The sequence below is a fragment of the Erpetoichthys calabaricus genome, chromosome 3, assembly GCF_900747795.2.
Source record: "Erpetoichthys calabaricus chromosome 3, fErpCal1.3, whole genome shotgun sequence".
NCBI classification, from domain to species: domain Eukaryota; kingdom Metazoa; phylum Chordata; class Cladistia; order Polypteriformes; family Polypteridae; genus Erpetoichthys; species Erpetoichthys calabaricus.
Genome location: NC_041396.2, coordinates 245,305,607 through 245,329,570, shown reverse-complemented (window position 1 = coordinate 245,329,570; position 23,964 = coordinate 245,305,607). Strand labels below are relative to the sequence as shown.

At 35.3% G+C, this 23,964-nt stretch overlaps 1 protein-coding gene across 1 annotated transcript in view; it reads right to left on the bottom strand.

Moving 5' to 3' along the window:
- l3mbtl3 (L3MBTL histone methyl-lysine binding protein 3) overlaps positions 1-23,964 on the bottom strand; it is a 155,271-nt gene that overhangs the window by 48,016 nt on the left and 83,291 nt on the right. The window contains exons 12-16 of the mRNA XM_051924217.1: positions 17,958-18,034; positions 13,890-13,975; positions 11,289-11,399; positions 8,772-8,886; positions 1,309-1,411 (exon numbers count right to left, since the gene is read on the bottom strand). Coding sequence (XP_051780177.1) covers positions 1,309-1,411; positions 8,772-8,886; positions 11,289-11,399; positions 13,890-13,975; positions 17,958-18,034 — 492 coding nt within the window. The remainder of the gene's footprint in view (positions 1-1,308; positions 1,412-8,771; positions 8,887-11,288; positions 11,400-13,889; positions 13,976-17,957; positions 18,035-23,964) is intronic.

Sequence of the window (23,964 nt, the reverse complement as noted above, 5' to 3'; positions counted from 1 at the left end):
TGAAGACATTTTGGTAGAATAATGTTTTATTAGATGAGTAGCCTGTTAAAACCAGGACATTTTGATATTCCTCAGTTATTTATGCATAACATGAAATTGGAACTGTCACCTGGTAAATAGTATTGAATCAGTGTTTATTTTCTCTGTGCACAATGGCTTACATGCTGTAGGGTACTTCATTCATATCTAGATAACCCTTTGGTTTTTTTCTGCTTGCATTTTACATTTTTACAGTTAGAAAAATAATTTATCTTACCCGTAATGACTTAAAGTATCGGGAGGAGGGAGATGCATGCAGATGTTTCTGTGCACAGTAAGCTGGACTTTCTGATATAGGGTCACAGTCCCATGTATGCACACTGCTACCCTTTGCATGCAGTCTGCTGCTGTTTCATTAATTTATACTAGGTATCTTTTTAATATCAGTAGTGACTACTGGAGGTGAAAAAGAGGAAAATCTCCAAAATATACAAGTTGTTGTAAACACTGCAAGGTAAAATTGAAACAGTACACTAATTGGATTTGAAGTTGTATGGAATGTTTCTCTGTTTTAAGATAAGACGAGTTTGCAAATTTGCCAATGCTTTTCAGTGTGACATTTTTAAAACGGTGTATAACTCAATCTGTTCAAGATATCTCAATGTAAATTGAACTTTCCTGACAGATTTCCTTGAAGAGTACGTGTAACACATTTCAATAAAATTGGTCCATGGGGGGCTGAGTTGTTTCATGTGGATGGATAGATGGACAGACAAACATGCATGGCTATCACAATAGTTACTTTGTGCATTACATACAAACTTACCTAAAAATTTTACATCTTTGATCATACCAGAGAAAATTAACAATGATACCTGTGTGTAGTTAATGTTTTTTCTAAAAGGAGTGATTTCTGAAACCTTGTCACTTAATTTTTCACTGATCAAGTTAATTAAAGTTACTATGAAAAAAGATTATGACTGTAATCGTAAATACAGTGGGACTTAGAAGACACTGTTCAATGATGTTTGAGGCTTAAAAAAGCATTAATTTGGTGTGGTCTTCATTATAATTAAACCATTCGCCGAAGACGATTTCAGTGTAATATGACAGTGTATGTGATTGCTGGACATTTTTTATTTGTTTGATTTTTAAAATTTACTTACTCAGTAATTTATCTTTTGAACAAGTAAATACGGGAATGTTAGGTAAACTAAACCTAACAGAAATACTAACAAAGGCATATAGGGAGCATGGAATACAGTTCCTATTTAAGTTAGTCAAAAAAAGTTCACTTTTACATTTAATTTAATGACTATTTTTATGTACCTATGGTGACCTGAATATCTGGCTCCTTTGATGTGTCCAATACCATTGCACCCAGGAGTGGGGCAACCACGGTCTTCTGATGATTCAATCACATCATTAGGATCTGCATAAATACAAATAAAAAATACAATAAATTACAGTACATCATCACACTACAAATCAGTGTGACCTTCTGCACTATTGATACTAGTTCATGCCCAGTTTCTGACAGTTTAATTCGGATGGTGTCATGTAATAAATATGTTCTTTTGTGAAAGAAATTACTGAATAAAAAAAAAAACTGTGATCAACCTCTTATTCATCAAAAAGTTCAATATAATGACACCAGAACAAATACACTGTAAATAAAATTACAAGAAAAACTAAAAATCCTCCCTCCTCACAACAGCATCACACAATTACAAGCAAAAATAATGGCAAACATACTAAGCTTTTTTATTAGAGGAACAATCAAAGAAAGTGGAGAGAATATAATAGGGAAAGAAAAAATGAGGATGTGTCTTTCATTGCCGTGTTATATTAAAGGCAGAACTAATGTTTATTTCATGTACTTCCCTAAAGCCTGAAAAAAATATTGGAGGGTTTGCAAAGTACACAGAAAGTAGACTAAACCTTTGTGACAGATAGAGGGCACTGTCGTCCTCTTGAACCCTCCGACTTGACTCCAGACACCAGGTGAAAGTCCAATAATTCGTTTTATTCAGACAATACAGTGCACAAAGCACCCTCCTCTCCACAATACTCATATAAATCACAATAAACAATCAATAAACAATCCTCCACTCTCCCAGACACTTAGCCACCCTACCACCCAGCTCAGCTCGCCGTCTGGGATTTCCCATAGTCCTTTAATAGTCCTTGACCCGGAAGTGTTTCGCCCTCTCTGTCCACGTGACTAGGAACACTTCCGGGTCATATAAAAACTCTTCTTCACCCTGGAAACACGTCATTCTTCCTGTCGCTATGACTACGACGTACTTCCGGGTTATAGGGCACATAATAGTCTCTGGACCTTCCTGCAGCGTCCCCTGGAGGTACCCCTGGTATCCAGCAGGGCTGTGATGAAAAACTCCACTGTCCATGATGCCCTGCTGGAACTCGGGGCACCTCTATGTTGCATGAAGGGCTCCACCTGGCGGCCTGGGGGTATTGGCCGGGATAAAAGGCCGGCCATGTCCCACACCTTGCTAATCCCTACTTTCTCTTCTGTTCTTTTTCTGGTTTTCTGTGGTGGCAATCTGCGCTACCACCACCTAATCAAAGCACCATGATGTCCCTACATTGATGGATTAAAGGCCAGCAAGTCCACATGACTGTCATCACCAAATTATTCCATGTGAACCCCAATGAGGACTGATTGAGGTCATTTATGTTAGGTAGAATGCCTAGAGGGGGCTGGGCAGTCTCATGGCCTGGAACCCCTGCAGATTTTATTTTTTTCTCCAGCCGTCTGAAGTTTCTGTTTTGTTTTTTCTGTCCTCCATGGCCAACAGATCTTACTTTTATTCTATGTTAACTAGCAAAATACCCGCGCTTCGCAGCGGAGAATTAGTGTGTTAAAGAGGTTATGAAAAAAAAAAGGAAACATTTTAAAAATAACGTAACATGATTGTCAATGTAATTGTGTTGTCATTGTTATAAGTGTTGCTGTCTTTTATATATATATAGCAAAATACCCGCGCTTTGCAGCGGAGAAGTAGTGTGTTAAAGAGGTTATGTAACCATATATATACATAAACATATATACATATATATACATATCTACATATACATATATATACATATACACATCCACATATACATATATACATATATATACATTATATATATATATATATATATATATATATATATATATATATATATATATATATACATATATATATATATATATATATACATACACATATACAAATTTACATATCTACACACATATATATATATATATATATATATATATATATATAGATATAGATATAGATATAAATATAGACATACATATATACATACATACATTCACACACATATATATAGAGCAAAATACCCGCGCTTCGCAGCGGCGAAGTACTGCTTTAAAATTTTATATAATAAACTGAGGGAAATTATACCAATAATTATTTGTTAAGGATCTCTTTGTATACCATGTTGTCAGTTCGCCCCTCCGGTTGTAATATGACCAAGTTGTGCGCTGAGCTTACTCTTGAGCATGCAACGTATACTTGGCCATGTGAAAAGCAAATCAAGAACAGCAAGACCGCGCCAGCTGCAGAGCTCAGCTCGGAGCGAAATGAAGTGAATGAAATGAGGTGAATGGGAGGGGAGATGATCACATGACTCCAACACCTGCCTTAACTCTCCATCCCTCCACAAACACACACAGTCTCTCGGATCCCAACTCTCCTTTATATAAAGAGATAAATAGCAAAATACCCGCGCTTCGCAGCGGAGAAGTAGTGTGTTAAAGAGGTTATGAAAAAGAAAAGGAAACATTTTAAAAATAACGTAACATGATTGTCAATGTAATTGTGTTGTCATTGTTATGAGTGTTGCTGTCTTTTATATATATAATATGCACACACACACACATAAACATATATATACATATACATATACATATCTACATATACACATATCTACATATACATACGTATATACACATCCACATAAACATATATATACATATACAAATTTACATATCTACATATATATATATATATATAGACATAGATATATACATACATACATTCACATATATATATATATATACTGTATATATACATATCTACTTATTGGCTCCTGTATTTAGGATATGGCAGGTTGGATAATGGATGGATGGACATTTGTATGCATAGCCCTATTTGCCCATTTTCGTTTTTTTTCTTTCTTCAGTAATATTTCAGCAAACCCGGAGCTTGTCAGTTCAAATCCTGGTACTGACACCACTGTGTGACCCTGAGGAAGTCACTTCACCTGCCTGTGCTGCAAAAAACAAAAGTAATGTAACAAATTCGTACTTCAGATGTTGTAAGTTGGTGGAATAAAGGCATAAGTCAAATAGATAAATATGTATTATACACATAGGAACTATTCATTTATTTTCAGTTAAGTCATCTGCAGCAAACTTTTATAAATGAGGGTTTCTCCTTTTTAGATAGTGCAAACTGTTTCTTCTTCATTGACGTTTTCTCTTGGAGAGCTTTTTTCATTTCATTGAAAATGAAAGCAGCAGCTGCCAAAATATGTAGCTTTCTTATTAATTTTTCAACATTGTGTAAAATAAATGTATAAAGTAACATAAAAGGTTTAAATACTGGTTATTCTTTTACACTAAAATATTACTACAGAGATACAAAAAAAGTAAAATGGATATGTTCTTTTTCTTTAAGGAGATTAAATATTACTGAAGAAAGAAAAAAAAAATTAAACAGCCAAATGGGGCTATGCATATGAACTTAAAAGGTTTAAATAAAACAGAAATATATATTTTATTTTTACTTGTTTAACTTGTGGAGGGTGTATCCTGTAGCAAAGCCCTAACTTTTTTCGTGAAAGCCCGTTTCAGTCAATAAGTCTTATGTGTGTGTTTATGTATGTGTATATATATATATGTAGATATGTGTATATGTAGATATGTAGATATATGTATATGTATATAAATGTTTATGTGTGTGTGTATATTATATATATAATATATATATATATATATATATATATATATATATATATATATATATATATATATATATATATATAAGACAGCAACACTTATAACAATGACAACACAATTACATTGACAATCATGTTACGTTATTTTTAAAATGTTTCCTTTTTTTTTCATAACCTCTTTAACACACTACTTCTCTGCTGCGAAGCGCGGGTATTTTGCTAGTGTATATATATATATATATATATATATATATATATATATATATATATATATATATATATATACATACATATACACACATACATGCAGTTTCAATAACATAGAAATCAATATAAACATTAACATCATTATCATATGAGAATATGAAGTAATATATAAGAAGCACATTTCATATAAATATAAATTATTAAACAGTAAAATCTTCTTCTGTAATTTGCTACCATGGCAATTTGTGTGTCTGTCCAGGATTTTAAATCACCTGTAGCTCGCAAACCGTTTCACCTATTGACTTGAAATCTGGTACACATATAGTACGTCACGTCTGCTATCCGCTTTATGGGTGATGATTGTATTACTCTTTTAATCTTTATTTTATTTTATTGTAGAATCAACTCCTATCTGCGCACACCAGGGCGGCCGTGGGCAGATGCGTATGGTGTATTCACTCCATGTTATCGTGCATTGCGCTGTCACTGGTATTTTGATAAAAGAATTTGAACAACATATAAGAAGCGTATAAATTATTAAACAGTAAAACATTAACATTTAAGAAGTAAAGTTAGATTAAGTACTACTGCAGTGCCTTCGGGTATACCTCATTTTTTGTTTGCCCATTACATGCTTAAATGTATACATTTTTTGGTGTACCTACCCGAGAACACGCGACATATAACCGAGCGTGGGAGAAGCATGGATTTTAAACACGCGTTGAGTTCATCTGCTGGTCTCCCTCGTGGAATAACTGGTAATGTTTGACTAAAATCTACAGCGAGTAAAACGACATTACCTCCTATTTTTTTTTTTTTACGATCTCTGAGATGTTGCTTTTTTCGGTTCAAGGCTTCATAAGCTCTTTTATGTTGTATGGTGTACTTATCCCAAACCATCATCTTTGAATGTTGCAAGACTTTCGCCTTGTATGTAGATCGGGGTAATTACATTCATTGCATTCCTAGTCTGAATCACAATCTGATTGTATGGGTGGTTACCTGGCACTGTAGGGTTGCCACCCGTCCTTTAAAATACGGAATCGTGCCGCATTTGAGAATGAAATTGCGCGTCCTGTTTTGAATCAATACTGGACGGGATTTGTCCCGTATTTTTTTTATCATTTTTTTTAAAGCAGCGTCTCATGCAAATCATCCCACACGCATTTTATGAAGATGCCTCCTTTCCTACTTTTGATTGGGTAATACTTGATGTCATCGTTAGTTTGATTGGTCTTTTTAACTGTCCAGTGAGGAGGACGTGTCTTTTAAGTAGAGTCTGCAAAGTGTTGGCACTGAGATGTGGCGTCAGCGCCAGAGTTGAAGCCCCTAATGTTGCGGTCAGCAAGTCGGCTAACATCCGCCATGTGCCGTCTTTCAGTTGCGAGAAGCAGATCATAGAATGGTTGAAACTGTTGCCCCTAACGTTGCGCCACGGCGTGTGGTTTGTTTATACCTCGTGTCTTCTCATTAAACTTTTATCTCGCGAATATGTTATTGCAATCCGCAGCGGGAGCGTTTCTATAAACTTAATTTAAACTTACGTTTTACACCGTGCTTTGTTTCCCTTATGAACATGCTTGTATGCTTCACTCGCTCCCTTCTCAATTGTTTAATTAATTTTTTGCTCTTCGCTGTTTGCGGCTCTTCCGTCATTTCCCCCTACTTCGTTCTTTTATCTCGCGAATATGTTATTGCAATCCTTAACGGGAGCGTTTCATTAAACTGATTGAAAATAGTTTTGCATTTACCTTTTTAGTAAAAGGCGAGCTTTTAAGCCTGAGAAATCACCCCGTAAATGCACACGTTTAATTGCACATGTGTTAATATGTATGGTTACACAGTATTAAAAGACAGTGAACAACGTCAGTTACCTTTGTTCCCGCGTTTGATAAAAGGCGAGCTTTTAAGCCTGAGAAATCACCCCGTAAATGCACACGTTTAATTGCACATGTGTTAATATGTATGCTTACACAGTATTAAAAGACAGTCAAAAATTAATGTCATTTACCTTCGTTCCCGCGTTTGACTCGTGCTGTAAATCTCTTCCTTGTTTTTAGTTCACGTGATTACGTAGGAGGCGTGATGACGCGATACGTGACTCCGCCTCCTCCATTACAGTGTATGGACAAAAAATATGTTCCAGTTATGACCATTACGCGTAGAATTTCGAAATGAAACCTGCCTAACTTTTGTAAGTAAGCTGAAAGGAATGAGCCTGCCAAATTTCAGCCTTCCACCTACACGGGAAGTTCGAGAATTAGTGATGAGTGAGTGAGTGAGTCAGTCAGTCAGTCAGTCAATCAGTCAGTCAGTCAGTGACTCAGTGAGTCAGTGAGGGCTTTGCCTTTTATTAATATGTATAGATTAGTGTTCCCTTATTTTAGTTCTTATTTATTTTGTCTTTTTTCTTTTTCTTCATCGTGTAAAGCACTTTGAGCTACATCATTTGTATGAAAATGTGCTATATAAATACATGTTGTTGTTGAAAAGTCATAAACCAATAGCAGGACTTCAACAGATTAGAAATTTCCCTCTGGAAAGTACAGTTGGCTTGGTGGACATGGTCTTCAAAACAGTTGCATTTATATTAATTAAAAAGGAGGAATATAAGTATCTAGTTGTATAAATATTTGATTTGAAAGTAGAAGACTGAAAGCAGGAGAGAAGGAAAAAGGTTGATACTGATCACTGATCTAGAATAAGCAGACTAGGTAACATTTCCAAACATGCAGAAAAATGTTGTATTAGCCCCATCTCATCAAGACTACATTTTCTCTATAACATTTTTATTTCTATACTTAAACAAAAATATTAATGATTTACATTTAGAGTCAGTTTTAGGGTACACCATCTAAGATACAACCTTGTACTCATTTCCTTTACATAACTCATTAACTGCTCTACTGCAGACAGTACACTGTGATCACAAGATGCAGGATTTCTTGAGTTTATAAAATAAATAAAACTATTCCAGGAGGGACAGCCTACAGATATATATCCCTAAGGCTTTTAATAATCTGTCTGACCATTGATTTTTACATTTAAATCAAAGCTGAAGATTTATTACTTTGGCACAGAATGCTCTTCTTTGAGTTACTGCCTTGGCTGTCCATGCTGCATTATAATTGTGACAGAATGTTAACCCTTTCTCATTGACTCATGAGAGGCCTTTTTTTAGGATATTTGAACATCTATACTGCATAAAATATGTAATATTTCTGAGTAATATTTATAAATTTCAGCATCTCCCTCATTATAGAATAAAATTAATAAATGGAACTGAAATTAATATCTCATAATACAAATAGCTTCCCTCTCATTAAATAATGTATCATCTTAGCTCTGATGTTGTACAGACAGGTTCTTATTCCTTACAGGTCTGTACTTGATCAGTGATGTCAGAAGAAGGATAAACTCTGCAAGTGTTTGCTTTTAACCTACTGAATATTATTATACATACAGAGGCATCAGATTAATGAAAAATTATGATGTATACATCTTCTCTTAGATTTTTAATAAAGAATACAAGCTCAACCAGATAAATAATATAGTATTTAATTCCAAAATGTTTACAAAAGGTCACTTGCTTGTTGGTGGTTGAAGAGGATGTCCAGTTTTCGCACACCAACCAGCTGGGTGAATATCAGGAGAGTCTGCATCAACCCAGAAATCATATTCATCTCCCCATCCATCCAAGTGAATCTGAAAAAAAGTTTATATATTACACAGAAAAGCACAGAGTTATTCTTAAACAAATTATGCTTAGTAATTATTTTGCATGAATTCATTGTTAACCATTAATGTAAAACTGGCCACCATTGATGTCTGTTAGCAACATAAACTAAAAATCTTTTTCAGAATTGCTGTAAAACACAATACTATAGACAGTAAGGTAGACTACCGATATTTTAAAAACTATAAACAAGTACTAAACTACATTTATCTTAACAGGTAATACAGGAGCACTCATAAAACTGGAGCTAGAGGACAGTTAAATGAATACATCCAAACAAGCTAACGTTACTCTGGAAATAGTGCAAACACACATTTGCACCATATGCTGCCTGACCTAAATTTGTCCTTAAAAATGTGACAGAATTTTAAAGAAAAGCATCAATCAATTTAAAATCAATTTTAGATGCAGAAATAAAGTGAAGAAAAATCAGATTACACTTTTTAATTTAAATTAAGCCCTCACGCTAATTTTTCAGCATACAACCACTAATTAGAAAATTTAAAAAATAGACAAAAAGTAATTTTAATAAATCATTCAAATTTTTCAAGCCAAATTATTTTAAAGCAGAGTTCTAACGGTTTACAGAATCTGGTGATGAATCACAGGATACATAATCAAATACAAACTATGTTGTTCTGGGCTGTTTCCAAGACATCATGCCACCCAACCTATATGTCTTTGGAATGTGGCAGGAAACTGAAGCATGAGGTGAAAGCCCATTTTAACAATGGTAGGTCTGAGTCGCTAGGCAACCTAACCCACATATCTTTTTGATGTGAGAGGAAGCTAAAGCAGAAGGAGAAAACCTCTGTTGGTAATGCTGGGTTTAAAAACTCAATCAGCTGTGACACAGCATCTCTATTCACAACCAGAACACAGTGCCATTCCAAAGTATCAAAAAAGCCTATTGAGAGATTTTTTTAGATTATATTACCATGCTAGCAGGTAATCAATCTCTATACATTCAGGATCAAACATTATAAACAATAAATAAAGTTATTGCTTAACCAGAAAGAAATATGGTCAGAAATGCTGTGAAAAATAACTAACTTAACAACGCTTGACTTGATGTTATATTGAGGAAATCAGACAAGTATTATTTTCAAGATTAGTTGGCCTGAAAGGCCTGTTTATAGGTTATATTGTTTTGTCAAAATTGCTCTAATAAGAAAACTTTTGACTGGCACAGACAATACTGTCCCTTATTGCTTTTCAATTCCTATTCATCTAACATGTCCAAAAATGTTAAATGTCCCCAAGGTACTATTTCAACTAAGCTTGTAAGTTTCCTTAAACTACAGTTCATTATTTGAAGAAATTTTTCTGAGGAACCATTTTGGTATTTGTTGCTCCTCCTTCCTTGCTACTGAACATATAAAGCAACAGTTGTTGCCATCCTCTTAGGCTTTAACTGGCTGTATAAACTGTGTGGTTTGGAGAGAAAAACTTTCTCACTAGGTGTTCCTTCTAGCTACAAACTCAAAATTGTATTGTCAAGTTTAATATTTTTTTATGTGTTAAACTGCACATTTAACACATAACACTTTAATTGCCTCAAATTCATACAGGTGTGAAGGCTGTGCAGGTCCATCTGTAGGTATTTGCAAACTGTAAAGCAGTGTTATCCCATATAATTTAGTGCCATTTGCAATTCTTTGTTAAAGCTACAGCCTGGCATTTATCGCTGCTGGACCCTACTTTTGAAATGAGCCAATGTAAAGAAAGATACCTGTACACACCTTAGTATGTATTTAAGGTAGTTGTATACTTATCTGCACACTGCATCATGAAACCATGCCACATGTAGTATGATGACTAGCATCTTAGCAGTTCTTTTTAAAAAATAACTACATAATATCACCTCCTCTGCTACTAAATGTAAGGCTTCCCACAGGGCTGCAATGTGCAAAGCCTTACTACAACACATAGAGATGCTCCGGTTTGACAGCACAAACACAAGACTGGAGTGGTGATTATGATATTGACTCCACATGAAAAAATAATTATCACAAGTTAAACAGTAATCATGTAAATTAGTACAAAATATACATGAAATACTTTGCAAAAGATACACTTAATTACTGTAGGTATTTAAAACAGGCTTAACATGAAATCCAACCACTCATTCATTTTCTGAACCTACTAATCCTATATCCTATGAAGTCATAGATCAGCTATTTTGTCCTAAATAGCTATATTTGTATTCAACTGAATAAAACACAAACTAAACTTTTAAATAAAACATTTCAGAAGTCAACTATATATGCATATACATGTAATTTACAAACTACAAGCTCATGACAACATGGTAAAAGGTAACAATTAAAATTTTTTGAAAATACCAATAAAAAAAAACTCATTATCTCACCTTTAAACGGTGATCATCTGTTTCTACAATAGTCGCTACCCGAATTAATACAGGGTTTCTTTTGTCAACAAGTTCTAACTTCATATTGTTTTGAAATCCATGGGCTGGTTTCTGAAATTGAAGTTAGTTCTGTGTCACAAATATAAGCATTCTTCATATTTTGTAATAAAAAATTATGCTAACAAAATGGGGCAAGTATTTTGACAAAAATCTTATAAGGATAAAGCAAGAACACAAGAAGTTTGACAAACAAGAAAAGACCAATCAGTTCAACAGACTCGTTTGTTTAACTGGTAAGGCAAGCTGATAAAATATCTGAACCAAAAATCAGCATCAGAGATGGGCACAAGTAGAAATCAGGAAAATATCTTTCAAACATCAAAGTCAAAAATACTTCACGTAAATATGAAAAGCCTAACTAACAACACCACCATAAAATTTCAAATTTCAAATACAGTAATTCCTCGCTATATCGCGCTTCGTCTTTCGCGGCTTCACTCTATCGCGGATTTTATATGTAAGCATATTTAAATATATATCGAGGATTTTTGCTGGTTCGCAGATTTCTGCGGACAATGGGTCTTTTAATTTCAGGTACATGCTTCCTCAGCTGGTTTGCCCAGTTGATTTCATGCAAGGGACGCTATTGGCAGATGGCTGAGAAGCTACCCAATCAGAGCACGTATTACGCATTAAATAAAACTCCTCAAATATATTGTGAGCACAGGGGCTGTTCGCACCCCTAGAAGATACGGCCACTCCTTAAAAAACACTGAAAGATTACCTTCACATTGCTCTCTTCCTTGCTGGGCTTAAATGTGGCTGTTTTGTCAAGCGATATGCTTCCTGCATGGTGCTTCGCATACTTAAAAGCTCGAACGGCACGTATTGATTTTTAATTGTTTGTTTTTCTCTGTCTCTCTCTCTCTCTCTGACATTCTGTGCTCCTGACGGAGGGGGTGTGAGCAGTGGGGGGGCTGTTCGCACCACTAGACGATACGGACGCTCCTCTAAAAAAATGCTGAAAAGCTACCTTAACATTGCTCCCTTCCTAGCAGCTGCGTTGTCCGGCGGTGCTTCGCATACTTAAAAGCCAAACAGCCCTATTGATTTCTGATTGTTTGCTTTTTTCTGCCTATCTCTCTGACATTATCTGCTCCCTTTGAAGAGGAAGATATGTTTGCATTCTTTTAATTGTGAGACGGAACTGTCATCTCTGTCTTGTTATGGAGCACAGTTTAAACTTTTGAAAAAGAGACAAATGTTTGTTTGCAGTGTTTGAATAAAGTTCCTGTCTCTCTACAACCTCCTGTGTTTCTGTGCAAATCTGTGACCCAAGCATGACAATATAAAAATAACCATATAAACATATGGTTTCTACTTCGCGGATTTTCACCTTTCGCGGGGGGGTCTGGAACGCAACCCCCGCGATAGAGGAGGGATTACTGTAAACCATATTAAAATCCAGAATCCTGGAGAGTTACTGTCGGTGTGATACTGGCATAAATACCGTTGCAGGAATGACGTCGGCCAGTGCATTTTCCAGGTACTGCTCTCATAGCAGCATGTTGTTGTGTTTCAAAATGGAGACAACCATACCAAACAAATAAAATGGCATTGTGGTAAAACATAAAATAATAAATAATCAAAATGTACACATTATAAAAATAACATTACACAAGAAAGAAGCAGAAAGTAAATAGTTCACAATTTCATCAACAAAAAAAAATGATCTCTCCTAAAAAAAATGTATTAAAATAAATAAAAAATTAACAAAGCTAGAATTTAATTCTTGATAGGCTTCTGCCAGTAAATAAGTTGATAGTCTCCCATATTTATAATTAGCATTCCTTTTGCCCATCTGTAGCACTTTACACTTTTCTATATTAAACTGCATTTTACAAGTATTCTCTCAGGTCTGAAGATTGTTCAGGCCCTTTTGGAATTTTTTTTCCTCCTCGGTATCGGCTGATTGTGTAATTTTAATATCAGCAGATTTCACAAGTTTACTAACTATACTGGAACCAATGTCATTAACATAAATTAGGGGGGAAAAGTTCCAAATACAGACCATCCCATGGGGTCTCCACTGATGACCTCACCCTGCATATTTAGTAATCTTGTAATAATAATAATATATGCATAGAATCTTGATAATTGAATACAGATTAAAGATGTAAATGGTAAGCCTCTCTACTATACAATATAAAAATAAATTTGATCAAACCTACAAGAAATGAGTTATAGAATGAGTCCCAGAAATATATGCCATGTTTCAGGTGCTATCTTACATAAGAAACAGAAAAAAAGGTTCAATTATATTTTAACATGGGATACACTTCTCCATTCATTTCACCCAACATTTACAAGAACCATATTGGTATGTGAGTGTGCACTTACTCTTTTAAGATAGATAGATAGATAGATAGATAGATAGATAGATAGATAGATAGATAGATAGATAGATAGATAGATAGATAGATAGATAGATAGATAGATAGATAGATAGATAGATAGATAGATAGATAGATAGATAGATTTCAATTTCTAGAAATTTAACAAAAACCCAAAAACAGACAGAACAAGGATAAAATATGTTACCACTTTGAATGCTCTTGCAGGAGCAGGCAAAGAGCTGGTTTCGTCCAAATATCTTTCCCAAGTGAATTGTGTAATATTGTGATAACCTATAAAAACAATGTAATATAATGACACTCACAGACATGGTATTAATAATACTCTAAATAAATAAAACACTTGTAACAGTAATAAAAATGCAAATATTTAATTTAAATAATTTTGTATACAAAAAGTTTTATGGTCTCTTAAGAACAAAATTTAAAGTGTATGAAGAAATAAAGATCTGCTCTACAACTCAGAAGAAATTAAGTACTAACAACTAATAACATGCCAAATAAAATTAAACTCCTCACATAATACTACTATTTTGAAATTATTGACTAAACATAATATACTGTTATAAACAACTGACTTTTTTAAATGCATAGCATACTGAATGCGCTAGATTAAGCATATGAAGATCACAGGGATGTAACAAAAGAATTTGTGGTGCTTGCATAACAGAATCAATTTGTACAAATTTACCAAATGATGATTAATTGATTTGTTCACCTCACTCAAGCCATAATTACAACAAATTAAACTTTTTATTCTAGTACAAAGATACTGCATTAAAAACAAAAACAAATATAAACATAGGGTATTTTCTGGCCTCATTTTCAATTCCCAAAACCACAGCTAAGCTTATGGATATCTATGAGAAGTTTGTTAAGTATGTTTGGGTGTAAACCATTCAGTCATCTTTGAGCTAAAGGCATCAAATTGACTTCATTGTACAAAAAAAAAAACCAAACAAAAAAAAACTAATTACTATGGTACTACCTGAAATACCTGGGGACTCATTTATAGAAGCATGCCAAAAAACTGGAAAATACATCTGATTTATAAAATTCAGTTTATCCTATATAAATCACAATCATCTTTCCAATGTGTTAATGTGAACGCATCTCAAATGGTTCCCATTTGCCACCCTGAAACAACCATATTTTGACCATGATAATCACCTCATACATATATAATGAACAGATTTACCTTTAAGGTCAACAATGGCAACAACAGAGAAGAGAGGGAAAAAGCAAAAACTTTGAACAGTGTGAGATAAAAGTTCTTGTCTCTAAAGTAGAGCACACAAAGAACCTTTATTTGGCAGCCACAGTGTGGATGTCAACAAGCACAAATCTGTTGAATGGCAACAGGTTACTGTTGCTGTGAATATGGTGAGCTCTACCAGTCACAACTTCAGCCACAGAAGCAGATTGCTCATCACTGGCACAATGTGAGTGCAACAGGAGGGGAAAAAAACACATCTATACCCTCTAATTTTGATCTGCGAAAGGCATCTGTATTTGGAGATGCCATATTATTTGACATTATGGCAGTGGAGATACACATGTGGCAAATTAGGAAGTTGCAGAGAAATCAGGTAACATATTTAATATATAGCTGAGTGAAATAGCCACACTAGTGCAAGATACACAGTTGTCAGTAGCTGGGTAGGGAGCGGGGTCATTTGTCAGGGGGTGGAAGATTATTATGCTGTTTTATGAAGTGTTGCACAGTGCATGAAGTCATGATTTTGCACACCTTCGATGGCTAGTAGAGCAGACTCTCAACAGATGTATCCAGACACTGCCACCAGCAGTTCATTAGTCCTATAATGCTCTGCACAACTGAGCATGGAAAAGCATGCACCACAGTGTATTCCCTCTCTTTTGCACTCTGGGGAACAGAGAAATGGATAAGGAACTAATGTTTAAGTGGGCAGCCACTATCACCTGGCACATGTAATGGCATGAATGCTATTACAATGGATAGTACAGACTATATGAAACACTGAGGGTTCAGCCAGTTGCCTTACCAACAAACCAGCCATCACATACAGTGCCATGAGCAAGTCATTTGTCAATGATACTATGTCTCAAAATAAATTAACCAAGGGTTGACCCAGGTCACACAGCCACAATGTTTGTCAGTCTAATCTTGGCATCATAGATGATTTGTGCATTAATAGAATATAACTGCTTTTGGTTAACAAAAACAGCTTTCTTGCTAGGTGCCCTTATTTAAATACAAGTACAATCAATTGCCCTGATTACATTAGGAAAGCAAGACAATGCTGCAGATTTCCTTTTTATGTTGACCTGTAAACCTGTACCATAAAGAAACCTAATGAAGTGCATTGTCAATTGTTTAATGGCTTCCAGCACAGTCAGCATGATGAAGGTGAAGCATAGCTGAGGTATTCCTCACCTGTCAGAGTCGTAGCTGCCTGATTCCATAAAGCAACCATTGTTAAAACCTATATGATATGAACGGGTACAGCTGTATTTAAGGCAGTCTGTCTTTCTAATGCCAGAAGGAATTCAGCACATAGTTCCAAGAGAATGACTCTTAGAATGGCTCATAAGCCAGTCATCATCATGGGCAAAAAAATCCTGACAGTCCCTAAAAACTTGTTCCTTTTATATATGATCATTTGTTTAGTCTTTAAGCAGCAGCAAACAAGACATGCTGTGTCAAACAATTAGGCTATGAAAGCTTAATTTTTCCGTCTATGGGCAAAGAGCCAATATGATTTACGAAAAAGTTCCAGTTTTGTTTCACCTATCCAAAGGACATTCTTCCAGAAGCATTGTGGCTTGTCAATATACATTTTAAAAAATTCAAGTCTGGCTTTTTTATGTTTTTCTTTCAACAGTGGAGTCCTCCTAGGTATTCTTCCATTGAAACCACTGTCACTCACTGATTTACCTTGACTTGGAGTTTGGCCTGTATCTCTTTACAAGTTGTCCTTGGCTTTTTGTCTACCATTCTCACTATCCTTCTGCTTATTCTGGGGCTGAATCTGGGGAGGATGGCAACAGTCTCATAGATCTTAAACTTCTTAATAAAATTTGCAACTGTTGTTACAGGAACATCAAGCTGTTTGCAGATGGTTTTATAGCCTCTGCCTTTAACATGCTTGTCTACAATTTTCTTTCTCATCTCCTCAGACAACTCTCTCCTTTGCTTTCTTTGGTCCATGATCAGTGTGGGACACACGATGATACTAAAGAGCAGAGTAATGAGTTTAAATAGGTTAAATGAATTATTTCATAATTGGAGACATTCTTTATTCTACTTAAACAAAATAACTAGTTTGAAAAATCACTCTAATCCTATGATTTATGTTTTTTTTTTTCTAGAGTATGGATAAATGTGTCCAGGATATTTTAGAATGTCTTGTAAAATAAGCAATACTTGCTCTCTTTTCACACTTGATTTGCTTTACTCAATGACATATCAAGAGGCATGCAGATATACATGAGACAATTGCTTTTCATTTAATTACTTTTCCGGAGGCACACAGAACTTTTTCAAGAAGCTGTAAGGGTACCAACAAATTTGTCCACGTCAGTCAAGAAAACACTTGGAAGAGTAGTGTGATTTACTTAACTTCAGCTCCATGGAGTGTGAAACACAGACCTTTATAGAAGAATGACTACCGAAAATGAGAGGGGCTACAGTAAGCAGTGTATCATGGATCAAAATAAAGTTAATTGTACTAACACATATCTAATTTTATTGAGTTGTTTGATCAAAATGAAAATATACCATGATTCCTTTAATTTTTACTGACATATGACTGAAAGAACATGCAGTTGTGAGAGTCTCTTGGCTTTCAATGTTTTTATACTGTAGTCTATACAACATTTGGCACCCTGCAGTAGAGTAGCAGTGACACAAAGTAAGACGGACAGGCAGACAATTCCCATTTTATCTGATAATTTAAAACGCAGATTTAAAAAGGGCACATAATTTAGGAAAAAGTGCCAAGTGCACAAAGAAAATTAATATTTTATTAAGCATAATGAATACCCAGTGTATAATACATATTTTGAGTATGAATGTTTTTCTTAGACTATAAATAAGAAGCTGATCTTTATCTGGGTTGAAAATTAACACAATACAATAGCTATGTATAATGTTAAATGTTAACGTTTACCCCCCCCCCCGTCTCTATCTATCTAATATTACATCATTTGAAAACTAATGAATTGCTAGCTTGCATAATGTGTCATTAATCAAAAAATGACATGTCACACTGACCTGGGGGTGTAGTGAGAATTTTGCCATGTTCTTCGCACCAACCAACAGGATGAATGTATGGACTTGTAGCATCACACCTGTAAAAAAGAATAAAGTATATTTCTATATTACAGTTTAAGCAAAAAATGTAGTTTTTCAACATCTGTATTAATGCAGTTATATATAATGATTTTTTCATTGTTCTAAAGGAATATTAAGTTTTAGGACAATTGTTTGACACCTCGTGCTTTCCCATTCCATCTACTGACTTCATTGGAATAGTCACCAGAGACATGAATGTCGGTCTCAAGGTAAGTAAATGGCCGCTGGACCCCATGACCCCAACCAACACCCAGGCCATACAAGCATTAAACACAGTAGGAGCAAGAACACACCCCTTCACCACAGCTAATTGGTGGATCAGCCTCAAGAACCATGGACCCAGAGATATCCAACATCCTAGCCGGAGGATCAGCTTTAAACACTTGCTCAATGTAGCCAACCCAGCGGGTCACAACTACAGTGTCATCCATAAGAATCATTCCATCAGTCGCCCTGAATGCAACTCTCCAAGGACCAGATTCAGATGTGTGTAATGCTTCAGTTGCTCTTGTTCACTTGATCATAGATGGTGTATCACTTTCTCACTGATTCCTCTAACAAATGCCTCCTTATCAGCCCTCACAGCCATCCTTCTCAGTTCCCAGTACAGACCAAAGTTGCAATCAAGCCGGGCACTGCAACTCCTCTTGATGATATCCAGGGTGCCCTGCGAGATGAAACACCTCCTTCTGAGAACTCTGGTAACACCAACACAACCCTCAGCAACTTTCAGGGTCTTGTCACGTAAGGTCTCCCAATCATATTAGGATCAGCAGTCGCACCCAAGTCTGGAAGTTCCTCACACAAACTGTGCAAACTCTTGGAGTCTGGCCAGGTCCAGCCTCATTTTCCAAGTAAGTGGTAGGCTACTGGACCTAAGCTGGATCTTCAGAGTAGCAACAATAATTGGTACACTCTGCAGTTTTGTAACAGCCTCCAGCATTTGCCCATGTGCTCAATCTCCTTCATCACACCACCAGTATTGGAGTACCAAGTCCAACGATGCAGCTCAGGGCGCTGGAACCAGGATTCAGTGATCCGCAGCCCCTGACCTTTAATAAAGTCAAGGAACATGGAACCACTTTCACCACGGTTGCCAGACCCATGGGGACCGACACAAATCTCATAGCCACCCCTGTCAGTACCGGTGGTCGCACTGATGTCAACCATGAACAGAGGCGTGTCACCTCGTATGCACCCATCAACCACCGACCGAAACTGTGAATAAAATGTCTCCCTCACCGAGACATCACTTACTGCAGTCGGAGCATACACTAAGACAACAGACAAGGCACCTAGAGTGTCTTAATCTGAGTCTCATAATATGCTCGTTGAAAGGAATGACATTGAACACAATCAGAACACCTTAAGATTTTAAATCCTTTCTGGTAACTTGTAAAGAAAATCCTTCAAGCTCATTTTTGCATGCCTCTTACTTTCTGCATATAACTGACAAGTACTGGACATCCAGAATCCCATCTATTTTATTAAATATTTGGGATTTCATATCTAGGAAACTATGAATGCTGTACCAAGAAAAAATGGACTGCCAGAAATTAATGGAGATAAACCAGCAGATAAACCACAGATGACAAATCACAGATACAGTGATATTTGATTTGTAACAGTCAGTGAATTATATAGATAATGGCCATGTTACCTAAATTTTAAAATAGTTAATAACTCTTAAATTGTGTGTACCTTTAGTGCCTTTTCATGGTATATCTGTATGTCTGAACATCTCTTGACTGAGGCTCTCTCTTTTTCGAGCATGTGCCTTATCTAATAAACCATGCTTCTCACACTCTGGCATTATTCACCTCATGAGTGCCTCCTCCAACTATGTCTCGCACTCGCACATTCTCTGTCAATCACGTCACCAAAGCCAAACTAACCAGTTAGATTGCTTTGAGGAACTGGACACACACACAAACCTTAGCATTTTACTATATAGTAGATAAGCTGGAAGATGAATACAATCACCAAGTCTGGTAATATTCTGCTGATCACAAATGGGGCCAAGGCTTTCTAAAGTTCAAAATCTCAAAAAAATGTCAAAAAAGGAGGAGAAAAAAACTGTTGGAAACTTCTGGTCCAGAACAAACTAAACAATATTTCTTAAAAGTTAAGTGTTTTAAAGATTTCAAAAGAGAACAGAAAAAAAACTAGGTAGGAGCAAATAATAGGTTTTTCCTAAAAAGGCAAACCTAAAGCAAACAAATCCAATTAATAGTAGATCAGAAAATTGCGCCTTTAAAAAGGGGTCAAAACAGGAAATCCAATGAGTAGAAATAATCCCAAAACCAAAAACAAGAATTAAAACAGAACAATGCCAAAGCTGCCTATCACTGAAGCTTATCCTTAAATATTTGATGGGGCCAATACATTATCTGCATGATTAGGCAGCTCCAACTCTGCAGGCTCCATATGTTGGAAGCAGAACATATACCAATAAAAGCTACAGCAAAAAACTTTTAACAGAATATATAACCACAACATGATTGATAAACAAGACAATATTAAAAAAATTATAAAACGAACACATGGTGTAACATTCAGGTCCTTTCAGAGACTAAGGTAACTGAAATAAAAGCTGGAGCATTTCATTTTTTATTTACTTCATCCAAGAGTAGTGTTTTTCTTGTTTACTAATCATTTTGTAACAATGAGTTAAATTCAAAAAGTAATAGCGATAACAGAATATAACTACATGTGTTAGTAGACCATATTAAATACATGCTTTAAAAACAGAGCACAAATAGTCTTGTTGTGGCTCAGAAGCATTTATATACAGAAGATTTCAATTCAAGAAATTTGAAAATGGCATCAATTGATGTGTATTAGTGGTGGGTTAAAGACTAAATGTAGTTTAATTTTTATACCCAATACAGTAGGTATCCAATAACTAGCAATTAAAAAATATCTATTACTTCAAAATGACCCATACTAGAATAAAATACTATCAATATTACCCTATGAAACAAGAAAGATAACTGAAATATGTTTCGCATTTAGCTCTTAATATTAACACAATAATTTGTTAAAATTATATAAATAACTAAGAACTTGGGAAGGAACTGATTTATTGCATAACGTAAATACAAAATGTAACAATGTATCAATCCAGTCTGAATATACACAGAAGCAAAAGCGGTCCTTCAGGTAGGAACAAACCGTAATGATCGCACAGTCTGTTGTATCTTATATCGGTAAGTAATCAGCACCAAGCAAACTGTAATCCTGCTCTATACTTACTGCTAGCAGTCAGTGAGGTGCTTATTCTTCTGACTGAAGATTAACTGTAGTTCCATTTCCAGGATTGTCTGTAGGAGTTGCAGGGATAAGGGTTTTAGCCCACACTGTGATTGTCACGTGCTGCTATCTAAGAATAAAAATCTGAAGAGCATGGTTTTGTGTGACTTGTACATGTATGAAAAATCGAAGAGTGGGGTCTATCCCCATAGGGGTTTTGTGTAAGTCATACGTGTATCTTAAATAACATTTTTTACCATTAATCAGGGCCTACATTGTATATGATGGTTAAGACGATCAGGAGCTTGCTGTGATTATTTGGTATATCTGGGTATGAATGATCAGGGGTTGGGTGGCACAGATCGGGGTTAACCTCCTAAAGAACCCCACCTTCTGAAACCACTGTCCATTTCTAAACCCCTCTTGTGTTTATATTAGTTAGGGCAGCTGCATACAGTTTATTAAACCTGCCAGATCCTTCTCAGGGTCATAAGGGCTGTAAACTATTCCTGCACTTATTGCTGTAAAGTTGGTAAATAACCTTGAATGGGAGCACGTTTCCAATGGAGGTGATGTACACACATACTGTAGACATAATGCAACTACTGAACCATTGTGCTATCTTACTGTCAAAGTAAAACAGTATATATCCTATGTGAATATAACTCCACACCACAATGACTAAATAAGTTAAATGACCTAATTTTATTTTAAATGAATTCTGCTTTACTACCTACTTGAAATATGCTTCAGAGGGCTGATATGTAAACTGTATAGGAAATGATTTGCTTATTAACTATTTTGTAGGGTGTGAGGTCTGGTGGGAAAATAAATGTATAATAAGTGTGTATGTTAGTATTATTTTAGGGTGAAAGGTGTGGATACTACTTTCATCAGAAGGCTGAGCCTGGTCCAGTTGCAGTAGATAAAACATCACTATAATCTGCACTCTAATTGCTATTAAATATCATGTGGTTTACAATGCATTTGTGTCATTATTCATAACCTAAATATGATACATTTTCTTCTTTTGCTCATCCTGTTGCTATGAAATCAGTGCAAGAATAATTCTGAGCCTAACATTGTTTATCTTCTAAAAAATAATAATAATCTCTTCTTTCTCTTATTTCTGAAATAATTCAAAGATAACATTCCATGAAATTTGGTTTAAAAATCACTGGCTCCACCTTGTGGTTTTAGGCAAAACTACAAATTTATTTAAAAAGGAATACTCCATCCAAAAATGTATAAATATTTTTTACCTTTTACTTAGCCCATGTTGCATGTATCAATATTTAAGAACAATTTTTAATTTTACGATTTTATAGAGAACGAAAATAATGTTTCTGACACAACAGGCTTCTACAGGGACCAAGACAACAAGCAGTAAACAATATGAAAATGTTCATGCAAAAAAAATCTATTTACTTGTGCCACATAAAGCATATGCTTATATCCAATAATATTCTCACAACATCACAAACACACATATTTATGTTAAAATACTGTTTAATAAACCAATTCTGGAAAATCCTCTTGTGAATGGCTGGGAGAAAACTGGAATTTTTCATGAAGGTTTAGACATTGTTTGATTTTTTTAGTATTGGTCCCCACAGAAGCAGACTGAATTGCTGCTCTCATTGCTTAAATAACTAAAGCGTGAATAGTGTAAAAAAATAAAAATTACCCTACATCTAATCTTGTCACAAATGCTTTTACTTTTAAATAGAATTTTATTGTTAATTATTGTAATATATTAAGGGTGGCACTGCAGCACAGTTGATACCTCAGTGGAGGCAGCATCCTGAGGTTGAACCTTATGCCCAGTCACTGCCTCTGGTGTTTGCATGTTCTCTCTTTGTTTAATTACTCTAGTTTTCCTCAATAATCCCAAAAACAGGCAGGTTATTTTGACTAGGCATTATAAATTGGGCCCTGTGCAAGTGTTAGTGTGGGTATGTATGTGAACAGGCCCCAAGACAGAATGACTCTGTGTAAAGGGATGTCTCGAGCTTTGCACCTAGTGTTGCTGGGATAGTGGCCAGCCCTATAAGATACAGACTGGGATTAAGTGGGTTTCTCAATGGTATCTTTTAATTTTTTTATATTTTAGAGACCCCCTCCCTCAATAATAAAAACTGTCTTTTTAGGGGAACTCTTGACTTACTTCAGAGGGGATAAACCTCCCCAACCCTACAACTCCCCAGTATAACACACTTTGACTCTTTCAATAAACACTTGTTTAAATTTTGAGACGGAAAACCTCCCAAAAAACAAGTTATGTGCATGCCTGTCAGTACATGGTTACTTAATTTCTAACATTCTTACATAACAATAATCTCAGATGTTTGCCAAATGATGTTCTTCAAATGTAAATACTTTGCTTCAATCCAGTGTCATTACTGTTTTATTTTATTATCAACACGAAAAGATGAAAGCTGCTAAACGTCTTATTTAAAAGTGCATTAGGGAAAGAGACATCATGGGTGGATATGGAGATGAAGTCATAACAAGTCAAGCAAATACTGTAGATGACTTCCAAAAAAAGTATGAGTAGGTGAAAATGTGGTCAGAACTTTAGCACATATTGAGCAAAGACAAAATGTAGAGCCATAAAAAGAAATACATATATACATAATTACAAAAAAATAAGACTGCAATAAAAAAAGTCTTG